Source organism: Hyperolius riggenbachi, chromosome 9 (genome assembly GCF_040937935.1).
Source record: "Hyperolius riggenbachi isolate aHypRig1 chromosome 9, aHypRig1.pri, whole genome shotgun sequence".
Taxonomy (NCBI): domain Eukaryota; kingdom Metazoa; phylum Chordata; class Amphibia; order Anura; family Hyperoliidae; genus Hyperolius; species Hyperolius riggenbachi.
In genome coordinates, this window is record NC_090654.1 from 53,012,588 (window position 1) to 53,024,782 (window position 12,195).

The 12,195-nt window shown below is 46.2% G+C and overlaps 1 protein-coding gene across 3 annotated transcripts in view; it reads right to left on the bottom strand.

Annotated features, from left to right (window-relative positions):
• The window catches only part of IFT122 (intraflagellar transport 122), a 148,878-nt gene that overhangs the window by 92,869 nt on the left and 43,814 nt on the right, over nucleotides 1–12,195 (bottom strand). For all 3 annotated transcript variants that reach the window (XM_068252766.1, XM_068252767.1, XM_068252765.1), the window contains 5 exons: nucleotides 9,820–9,966; nucleotides 5,697–5,772; nucleotides 5,367–5,558; nucleotides 4,989–5,127; nucleotides 1,583–1,785 (listed from right to left, as the gene is read on the bottom strand). In XM_068252766.1, the coding sequence (XP_068108867.1) occupies nucleotides 1,583–1,785; nucleotides 4,989–5,127; nucleotides 5,367–5,558; nucleotides 5,697–5,772; nucleotides 9,820–9,966 (757 nt within the window). The remainder of the gene's footprint in view (nucleotides 1–1,582; nucleotides 1,786–4,988; nucleotides 5,128–5,366; nucleotides 5,559–5,696; nucleotides 5,773–9,819; nucleotides 9,967–12,195) is intronic.

Below are 12,195 nucleotides of genomic sequence, written 5' to 3' on the forward strand. Positions count from 1 at the left end.
GAAGAGGCACAGCTGCAGGCGCAACTGGCACAGTGCACACACCGTAGGAGGGAGAGAGAGGCCCAGACACAGAGCCTGGCAGCGTACATGGGGGAGGATCAGAGAAGTCTCACAGCCTGCAGCAGATGGCACAAATCAAGCACAGAGCACACAAATAGGACCGCAAGCCAGCTCCATGCAAATTAAGGGGCAGTTTGAATGCATGCACATTGTGTATTCGGCGTATACGACGCACTAACTTTTTGTGCACTCAGAAGTGAAACTCAAGCTCAGTCAGATATATATACTGAAGACAAATGTTGTTTAGGTGATACCTTTAACGACTAACAGTACAAGATTTCTTTGCAAGCTTTCAAAATCTTAAAGAGGAACTTTAACCTTGGATCGAACTTCATCTCAATCAGTAGCCGATACCCCCTTTCCCACAAGAAATCTTTACCTTTTCTCAAAATAGTTTTTCAGGGAGGTCTGTATGGCTGATATTAGGGTGTATCCCCTCCCCCAGTGTGATGTCAGGGCCATGGTCTTGACAGTTTGCTGTCAGTGAACCTCATTGCATTGTGGGAAATAACGGCTGTTTCCAACTGCCAAGCAAGCTGTATCTCCTTCCGTAAATATCACCTGGCAGAACTAAAGAGGTCACCACCAGTGTTAAGTTTCAGAATGTAAATCAGGGAGAGGAAAGATTTTACAATGGGCAAACACTGACTGAATATTGTAAAATAATAAGCAATTTATTTTAATCATTATGTTATTGTCACTGTAGTTCCTCTTTTAGTACTTTCTTCAGGCAAGATATAGAAATGGATGATGCTACGGTTCTGGTCCAGTTCTGTAACATACCTGAAGAAACTTAAAGCAGAACTGAATATTGCTAAAAACAGTTTCACTTACCTGGGGCTTCCCTAAGCCCCCAGCAGCCGTCCTGTCCTGCGCCGATCCTCTGTTGTCCCGCCGCCAGCAAGTTTTGTTACCGTTGACTTGTAAGTCGACGACAACTGCGCCTGAGCGTCCCGGGCTACGCAAAGCTTTCTTTGCGTGCCCACCCACTATAGGGTCCTGTGCTATTAGCGCAGAACGCTATAGTAGGCTGGAACGCGAAGAAAGCCGCTGGAACCTGAAGAAAGCTACACGTAACCCAGGGCGCGCAGGCACAGTTGCCATCGACTTACAAGCCAACGGTAATGAAACTTGCTGGGGGCGGGAGAATGGAGAACCGTGCAGGACCGGGAATGGACAGGATGGCTGCTGAGGGCTTGGGGAAGCCCCAAGTAAGTGAAACGGTTTGTCTTTTTAGCTATATTCAGTTCCGCTTTAAAGTTTTGAAAGCTTGCAAATAAATCTTGTACAGTTATTCATTGAAGGTATTACTTAAACAACTTTTGTTTTTATGTCTTCGGATTCTCTCCATGACCAACACCGTACCACACGCAACTAGCTATATACACTGCTGGTCGCCACTTCCTGCAGATCGTTTCTTGCCTCTGCTCATTAGATAGACTGCTAGGGCGGGTCTATGGAAGGATGGACACTGGGGGAATGGCAGAGCCAAGCTTGTGTGTCGCACAGCTGGTTTCCTCACCTGGCACAGGATGACGTGCTGGGAACACACCACCAACAAATTACATTCAAACTTCTTAACTATTTTCTCCTTGACCCGGTAATGCATGTCAGCAGCATCTTCAGAGTACAGCTCGTAGATGAGAATCTTCTCTGGCATCTGAATAGCCAGTCTATTCTTATAGATGGCAATCTTTTTCACCAGTTCCCGACACTTTATCCTCACTGAAAATGAGATAAAGCGTGTGGTTTTGTAAACATATTTCTGATCAACAATAAATGCAGACATGAGTGGTCTTTTGACCTTGCTGGTTCACAGAAAGAATACCATGAAGTTATCTCCAGGACAGGCATATACAGTATGGATCTTCCTCAGAGCACCCCGGGAGCCCCCAGACTCTAGTGGTGTCCAGTACAGAGAAGGAGTTCAGTTTCCCTTTAACCTTCAATGTGACATTTAGCGAGTGGCTGGGGAGCCATACTACACTCTGTGATAGAAGGTGGTTACTTAGCAAAGTGACCCAAAGCTGGTATCTGCATATTGCATAGAGTGAATAAGCTCCAATAGGCCACAAACTATGTAGCTTTTGTGGAAATCCAGTACCTAACCACCATATTGGGTGTCAGACAAGGAAGGGAAGCAAACAACTACCAAACCTCTGGTTGTTTGTAAGTTGACCAGTCCCCTCAGTACCTTCTTTCCTATTTAAATCTTGGGTCCTCCATAGGATGAGCACAGCTTCCCTTGCTTGTGTGTATATTTCAGCAGACATAGCTCTATTCACAAAACTTCTCATAAACGACTTATTTATCACCCATTTGATAAAAATAACCTTTCAGCACATTTACAAGCAAAATAATCACTCAATGTAAGTTGTTCCTCATTAACTTAATTTCAATATTACTTTTCTTACCTTAACCTCTACGAATCTACGTCCAGCAGGTGGTGCTGCAGCTCTGACTGGACGTAGAATTGTACTGCTTCGGCACTCCGCGCTACCGCCGTTACATCCAATCTCGCCGCTTTGCCTGCGCCACAATTCGCTCATAGTCGGCAGAGCTCTGTGGGCCGGTCAGGAGCCACTTTCATTGGCTCCTAACCGTGTGATCACTGTGAGCCAATCACATTGGCTCACATTGATAGACAGCGTCAGGAGCCAATGAAAATGGCTCCTGACTGGCTGACAGCACTAAAGTAGTAACATAGGCAAGGTGAAAACAGAGGAAAACATGTGAAAAAGCTTTGGGAATCATGCCCATTGCGCTTAGGCTGTAGCTCTCCTGCTTCTGTCCCAGCAAAGCCAATTTATAACATGGTGTGAGTAGTGCAGTTTGTTGCTCCCTGAAGGTTGTAGAGTGATTTATGTGAGTGCATGTGTTCCCTAGAAGTGTAGAACCTGACAATGACTCGTGAATCTCTGATTAGAGAGCATGAAGTGTTTGCTTGCATGTTGACTGGTGTGGTTGGAGTAGGGACCCTTACAACCTGGAGGGAACCTTAAAGAGACTCTGAAGCGAGAATAAATCTCGCTTTAGAGCTCATAGTTAGCAGGGGCACGTGTGCCTCTGCTAAACCGCCGCTAAACGGGGGTCCCTTCACCCCCAAACCCCCCACTGCGACACTTGGTCGCAGACTTGGTCGCTCCTGGAGGCAGGGCTAACGGCTGCAGCCCTGCCTCCAGTCACGTCTATCAGCGGCGCATCGCCGCCTCTCCCCCGCCCCTCTCAGTGAAGGAAGACTGAGAGGGGCGGGGGAGAGGAGGAGATACGCGCTGACAGACGCGCGTGGGGCAGGGCTGCGGCGGTTAGCCCTGCCCCAACCAGGAAGCGCTCCCCCGCTGAAACGAGGGGATTTGGGGGATCAGGGACCCCCATTAAGCCGCGGGATAGCGGCGGTTTAGCAGGGGCACACGTGCCCCTGCTATCTATGAGGTCTTCAGACTCTCTTTAAAGAGAAACTCCGAACAAGAATTGTACTTTATCCCAATCAGTAGCCGATACCCCCCTTTACATGAGAATCCTCTTTAACACTGGTGAAAGGGTGTAGTACAGAATGCTTTTGCATGCAAACCATGTTGGAAGCACATATCCTATAGGCCTGGATGAGAAAAAATGCAGATACGTGCCGTTAGAGAAGCGCTTTGTTTGCAGTCAAGTTAAATAATGTAATTAAATGTATGAATGCTTTAAATAATGAAAAAGGTGGCACTGATCAATAGTGCAATATATTTTGTTATAAAATACAACCTTATTTCTGCCAGTGTGTAAATTCCAAAAATAAGCCAGAAGCCCGTGCTTATTGTTGCCAGCACTTTATCAGAGATATGCCTCGGAATTTAGAGTTACTGTATATACACTCGCATATACTGTAAGCCTAATTTTTCAGCACAAAACATGAGCTGAAAAGTTCCCCCCTCTGCTTATGTGTGAGTCAGTAGAGCAGAGCGGATGGTGGAGCAGGTTTTGTTACTTGCAGAGGAGTGTAAGGATCGTGCACTAGAAATTCTGCTTTTGCCACCTCGCTCCCTGCTGTGTCCGTAAAAAAAAAATTGCTATAACGTTACCCTCTCAGCTTATATCCGAGTCAGTGGAGCAAAACGGATAGCGGAACAGGTTTAGTTATTGGCAGAGGAGAGTAAGGATTGTGCACTAGTGATCCTGCTATTACCAGCTTGCTCCCTGCTGCGCCCGTGCCCTCCATCCCCTGCAACATGGTGTGCAGAGTGCACTGCTCAAGACTATCTCTGCCCTCTGGCTTGTGGAGCGGAGCGTGCAAGTAACGTGTCACCGGTGCAATGATTGGGAATTCATCCTGTTTGGCATTCACTGTATCATATCTATGACCCCATCTAGTGGCGTCTTGAGAAACAACTATCGTTCTTGTGGCACATCTGGCTATGGGGAGGGGGCTGACTTGTACTGGGGGCACATCTGGCTTCTGTGGAGGGGGCTATATTGGAAATGGGGCTTATACGTGAGTCAATCACTTTTTCCTGGTTTCTGAGGGAAAAATGGGTACCTTGGCTTATATGCGAGTATATACAGTAGTTACAACATGTAGAAGCAGTTGGATAGCTTCAAATCCCAATATTCAAGCAGAGATCAGGGCAGGCTGCAGCTTATCTATATACACCAGGGATAGCCAAAGTCCAGACCGGGGGCCAAAGGCGGCCCTCCAAGCTTTTTCTTGTGGCCTCCGAAGCTCTCTACAGTTGTTAATTCCATGCAACATGCAGGCTGTAACTGCAGTACCACATGCAGGGGCCAACTTATGTTATCTCTGCCTCCCCCTTTGCTTGCCTTTAGGTTATCAGCCACCAATGTAGCAGGACAAGTAAAATGCTTCTGTTTTACTAGTCCTTTGAGAAAAATAGACTATAACCTTTGTACTTCAGCAGATATGAATACATTAGGGCCACTTGCATTACCTTTTTGCTCAGTGATGAGGTGCTGCACAATGACATCAGTCATGCAGTCTCTGAAGGCATATCTGTCCTTGTAGAGACCATGCACTGTGCTGAAGATGAGCTGGTAGAAGGCGATTGTACCATCCTGACACCCGACCACCTGGAGGACATAATACATTATATTCCTACATGCATAATAATAATAATACATGCATGTGTCACTGACAAGCTACTGGCTTCATGTACGCTGGAAGGAACTCTCTGTGTGGCTGGTAGAGGCCCATTACATTTAGCTCTAATGTTGTAATAAATGCTACCAACATCCCAGGCGGACTATGATTGGCTGCTAAGGGCAACACTACCAGTTCTCATCTTGCGCTGAAATATCCTTTAGCTTACCACATAGTTGGAGTCGGGTTTGACCTTGCAGGTCCACACCCAGGAGTTCTGCTCCCCGATAGCGCCCAGCCGCACCCCGTCTTTGGTGAATAGAGACACCTGCTTGTCAGATCCGCCCAGGACGATGTATTCTCCTTTGGAGAAATAACTGACGCAACAGGGATCAAACCCCAGAACCTTGTCCTTGCCAACCTGATATGAAGAAATAAATATTCACAGAAACGTGAGCATTCACACCGACGTTTGTGTATAGATCAGCAGCTTACATGTAGGCAACAGTGTAGAAAAATCCCGCTTTTGTAACACAGAAACAAGATTTCCCAGCAGTACCTGCTTCCCGCTGAGTTGGTAGAAGGAGAGTTTTTTACCCCAGTCAGCCACTGCCAGGATGTCATTGTGTTCATCCCTAAAGGTAAAGCATGAGATTTAGCCCCTTGTTCAGAACTGCAATCCAATAAAGTCATACCAGCAAGTAACACACTATCACTGCTGACCCGTGGAGGGAATTAAACTGAGCCAATCAAAGCCTCTGGCTGCTGGATACTTATGCAGCATCTCCTTCCACTGACATCACCTGCCAGCAGTAAAAATGTGATTGGGTCGACTCTTTACCTCCCTAGGTCAGAGCAATTAAAATGTCATAATAAGCAAAATCCCAAAACTTAAAACCACACAAACATTTTTAATGGTTGCCATCTGGAATAATGTTTATTGAATATTTCAGGTGACAGTTATGGATTGAATACTATACAGGCATGCTGCCTGGCTAATTGAGCCCCATGTCCTGTAGGAGGGTTCGGACAGTCAAGGGGCACATGAGTGTATAAAAACAATGGCCGGAACATGGCAATATTTTAAATCTTAGCTAAAATCCATAAAGCAGGTTTTTTGCATTGTTGATTAGAAGACCCTAGAATAAAACATTTTCAATGCATTTATGTATAAGAACACTAAACCTAAAGTGACATGTAAAATGATGAGATAAACAAGTGTATGCGCAGTACCAATCAGGGCAGCCATCAGGGGGAGACAACTGATACTGCAGTGATCGGCCCAGAGCTTCACGGGGCCCTGGGCCCCCCTCAACGCGCTGGAAGGGCCGCATGTGCTAGCTGCAGGCCTATGGTCCACTAACCAGCACACCACATTCCAGCTTGAACGTGGGGAGCAGATGAGTGAGCCCGGTACAGCAGACTTTCTATACTTGGGCCACCACCTATACCTAGCTACCTATACCGGGGCACCACCTATACTTGGCTACCTATACTGAGGGCACCACCTGTACCTGGCTACCTATACTGGGCCACCACCTATTCCTGGCTACCTATACTGGGGCTGAAACCACCTATACCTAGCTGCCTATACTGGGGCACCACCTATACCTGGCCACCCACAACATGCCATGGTCACGCCCACTTTTTGCAGCATCACGCTGTGCATGCTTTCTTCAGTGTCGGAGCCATGCACATTTTTCGCCATGGCGCACTTTGAGCACGGACATGGGGGTGGGGTGGCAAGTGGGCGGGCACAGCAACAAGGGGGAGGGGGGGCCCTGGCCTGATGATGTGTGAGGGGCCCCAAAATTTCTGATGGTGGCCCTGGTACCAATCCCACATAAAACTTCTCCGCCCACTGAAAGAGTTAATAATCCAGGGCTATAAATGGCATTGCCTCTGAGAGAAGTCAGACAGCAGCATAACTCTCACTGATCACTAATTAGAGCTCATAAAACTTATGTCTGCTTGAGATAAACACTTGTGAGCCCAGGGAACAGCTAAAGAGTTCAATACGTCATCATTTGTCAGTATGAGAGTTGAATTAACATAAAAAAACTGCTCTCATGAGATTAAGGGCCCTTAAATACTTAGGCGCGTTGCATTATGCTTTCTGCACGCAGGGTAACGCAAGAGCAATGAAAGTCTATGGGTCCCTGTCATGTTGCGTTGGAAATTTCTGATTGGCCATCAATATATAGCCTGGGACACTATTATGAGCACCTGAAGGACTTATCTACCTAAAGATAACAAATAAATAAAGTTGGCTGGATGACAGACATAGGCAGGGTAGGTTGCACCGTGCAACTGCTGCTGTAAGCCAATGGGATCCACGATACTGCTGTGTTGTCATAAGAAGCAGGCGGTGTCATGTCAGACCTCCCTCTGCAGATGCAGCTGGGGATTCAAATGAGGACCTTGGGGAAAAGGTGATACAGATGAGGCATTTAAAGGGGTGTAGAAGAGGCACTGAAGAGGTGGATCAGAGGTGCGAATAAAGGGGACCTCATCCAAAGTTTTGCAGGGGGGCCTAGTCATTTCTCATTATGTCCCTGGTTACAGAAAGTGTAGCAAGAGGACTGAGACTACCCTAGCTATAACCAGAGAGTGCTATAGTGCTCTAGTGCAGACATCTCACTACTGCAATGCTTGAGAATTATAAAAAGCCAGATCAATATTTATTCTTCCAGTAAATGCCTGTAACCAAAATAAAGACATGTGAGCTGTACAGCAATGCACAGTACTCTAGATAACGCCCATCCCAAATGACTGTTCTTGCTTGTACTGAACAGGGGCAGGTAAACTTGCTTCAGGCAGCAACAACGTAAGAACTGGCCCTGCACGGAATATTTTGAAGTCATGTTAATCTATAATAATAAGTCAATAATAATTGGTCATGAAGGAAAATTCTATCAAATCAATAGTTTATTAAACAAAAATGGAACCGCGTATACATCTTTATTCTGGCATGCATGCAGAAACTTCCTCTGCAGTTGGGGGACCTCTGCAATTAGCAGGTTAGATCACCTCTGCAGCTAGCAGGTTAGATCACCTCTGCAGCTAGCAGGGTAGATCACCTCTGCAGCTAGCAGGGTAGATCACCTCTGCAGCTAGCAGGTTAGATCACCTCTGCAGCTAGCAGGTTAGATCACCTCTGCAGCTAGCAGGGTAGATCACCTCTGCAGCTAGCAGGGTAGATCACCTCTGCAATTAGCAGGTTACATCCCCTCTGCAGCTAGCAGGTTACATCACCTCTGCAGCTAGCAGGTTACATCACCTCTGCAGCTAGCAGGTTAGATCACCTCTGCAGCTAGCAGGGTAGATCACCTCTGCAGCTAGCAGGTTACATCACCTCTGCAGCTAGCAGGTTACATCACCTCTGCAGCTAGCAGGTTACATCACCTCTGCAGCTAGCAGGTTACATCACCTCTGCAGCTAGCAGGTTACATCACCTCTGCAGCTAGCAGGTTACATCACCTCTGCAGCTAGCAGGTTAGATCACCACTGCAGCTAGCAGGTTAGATCACCTCTGCAGCTAGCAGGTTAGTTCACCTCTGCAGCTAGCAGGTTAGATCACCTCTGCAGTTAGCAGGGTAGATCACCTCTGCAGTTAGCAGGGTAGATCACCTCTGCAGTTAGCAGGGTAGATCACCTCTGCAGTTAGCAGGGTAGATCACCTCTGCAGTTAGCAGGGTAGATCACCTCTGCAGTTAGCAGGGTAGATCACCTCTGCAGTTAGCAGGGTAGATCACCTCTGCAGTTAGCAGGGCAGATCACCTCTGCAGTTAGCAGGGTAGATCACCTCTGCAGCTAACAGGGTAGATCGCCTCTGCAGCTAGCAGGGTAGATCACCTCTGCAGCTAGCAGGTTAGATCACCTCTGCAGCTAGCATGTTAGATCACCTCTGCAGCTAGCATGTTAGATCACCTCTGCAGTTAGCAGGTTAGATCACCTCTGCAGTTAGCAGGTTAGATCACCTCTGCAGTTAGCAGGTTAGATCACCTCTGCAGTTAGCAGGTTAGATCACCGCTGCAGCTAGCAGGTTAGATAACCTCTGCAGCTAGCATGTTAGATCACCTCTGCAGCTAGCATGTTAGATCACCTCTGCAGCTAGCAGGTTAGATCACCTCTGCAGTTAGCAGGTTAGATCACCTCTGCAGCTAGCAGGTTAGATCACCACTGCAGCTAGCAGGTTAGATCACCACTGCAGCTAGCAGGTTAGATCACCACTGCAGCTAGCAGGTTAGATCACCTCTGCAGTTAGCAGGTTAGATCACCTCTGCAGTTAGCAAGTTAGATCACCTCTGCAGTTAGCAAGTTAGATCACCTCTGCAGTTACCAGGTTAGATCACCTCTGCAGTTACCAGGTTAGATCACCTCTGCAGCTAGCAGGTTAGATCACCTATGCAGCTAGCAGGTTAGATCACCTATGCAGTTACCAGGTTAGATCACCTCTGCAGTTACCAGGTTAGATCACCTCTGCAGTTAGCAGGTTAGATCACCTCTGCAGCTAGCAGGTTAGATCACCTCTGCAGCTAGCAGGTTAGATCACCTCTGCAGTTACCAGGTTAGATCACCTATACAGCTAGCAGGTTAGATCACCTATACAGCTAGCAGGTTAGATCAGTACAGCTGTAGATCAGTACAGCTGTTCGGTTACCATGTCTGTGACAACTCACTTGGAAGGATTCCAGCTTATGGACCACACAGGAGACAGGGCTCCCCCGGGGCGTTCAATCTTCACCTTCTCCTCTCCGTTCTTGTTCCTGATGCTCACCACGCCATTAAACATCCCCAGAGCCAGATACTGGCCGTCATTTGTCCAGCTGCAAACAGAGATCATAGCACAGTGAGGCTCACAAAATGTTATCATGAGAATTTAGATGTATCCTTCTTTTTTTCAAGTGAAAAAAGCAATAACAATTACATAACAAATAAAAGGTGATCATGAACAACTTATTATAAGTGTTACATAGTTATTTTGGTTGAAAAAAAGACATACGTCCATCGATTTTGTGTATTGTCCATCGGAGCCCAAGTTCCCTTTTTAACTCAGGGAGTAACTAGAGGGGAGCAGTGACTGCAGGTGGGCCCAGAGCTGTAAGTGGGCCCCAACTACGATTTCACTCCCTCCGATAAAGGGGTCCACCCTTCAGATCAGGTGTTTTGTGGCTACACTTGTTATGGGTGTGAAGATTATGATGGCCACACTTGTATTATGACCCTTGTGAGATGGGCCCCCAGGCTGTGAGGGTCACAAGGGGAGGCAAGGGAAAGGGTGTGAACATTGGGGGCCATATCAACGTTTTGCTGGGGGGGCTCCATGATTTATAGTTACGCCCCTGCTTAGAACTAAATATGACAACAGGAATTTTTGAATCCAGCTGAAACCACTTATTAGTTAAAGCGTACCTGTCACTTGAAGTTAATTCAAAAGAGAAAGTTAGATACTTACCTCAGTAAAGGGATGCTGTGGATAGTTCACAGGCTTCCCTGATCTACTTATGCAACTCCATTACTGTTCTGGGAGCTTTCCCTGTGATGACTAAGGTGGTCCATACACTGGTCGATTTCAGCCATCGATCGAATCAGCCGATCGATCGATTTGTGACCAATTTAATCCATCTGACTTGACAGAAAATCTAGGTTGATCTGCTGCTGGCAGCAGATCGCTGGCCCATAGAGTTGCATTGGATTTAATGGTCCAATAATGCATTAAGATCTATTTCTAATAGATTTCATTCTGAAATCTATTGGAAATCTGTTCCTAGTGTGTGGCATACATCAGATAGATTCCTGTCAGATTTGACTTGACAGACATTTGACAGAAATCTATCTGATGGTCAAATCTGCTGCAAATCTATGTGTATGGCCACCTTTATAGATTTGCAGTAGATTCCACCATCAGATTGATTTCTGTCAGATGCCTGTCAAGTCAAATCTGACAGGAATCTATGTGAGGTGTGCCACACACTAGGAACAGATTTCCAGTAGAATACAGAATAAAATCTATTGGAAATCTATCTAAATGCATTATTGGACCATTAGATCCAATGCAACTCTATGGGCCAGCGATCTGCTGCCAGCAGCCGATCGACTGAGATTTTCCATCCTGTCAGATGGATCAAATCGGCTGCAAATCGATCGAACAATAGATTTGATGGAATCGATTTCTGATCGATCGATTCTATAGAAATGCTGGTCTAGTTGCACATTTTATTTAAACACATCTCAAACGCACATAATGAAAGTCAATGGCTATGCAGAGGCATTGCATCCTAGTGCATTTTCAATTTTGTGTGCGTTTTAAAAAAAAAAAAAAAAAACAAGTTTGATGATGTATTTCCACTGAGGGCCCATTTCCACTATCGCGAATTCGCATGCGTTTTTCGCATGCAAATTCGCATAGCAATACAAGTGCATGGGACTGTTTCCACTTGTCAGGATTCCTTTGCGTTTTTCTGTGCAGAAAAAATTCGCATGGGAGAGCCATCAGAATTCGCATGCCGCATACCGCTATGCGAATCGCATACAATGTATTTAATAGGAAATTCGCATGAGGTTTGGGTATGCGAATTTTCATGTGAATTTGCATAGAAACAATAGAAAAGCACACCAGCACTGCCATGGCTACATTCGCATACCTCGTCATCCATGCGAATTCGTATGAAAAATCGCGTGAAAATTCGCATAGACCCGCATGCGAAATTCGCATCCGCATGCAAATTTTTACCGCGCCGATTCGCACCGCACAAGTAGAAATGCAGCCTTACTGTTGACTTCCTAGTGATTTGCATAAAACGCATAAAAAAAAGCATAGAAAACGCATGTGCAATTTGTATATGCGAACCGCAAACGCACAGAAAAAGGTACTAAAAACGCACAAAAGCGTATGCAGCAAAACGCTACCTTTCCCGCCTAGTGTGTTCCTACCCTAAGACCAGATTCAAGAATGGCTAATCAAAATTGGATGTTTGTATAAGGTTTATCTTGCAGATCATTTATATTACCAGGTGCTGCCTGGGAGTGAGCACTTTCCCTTCTTTGTTTTATGC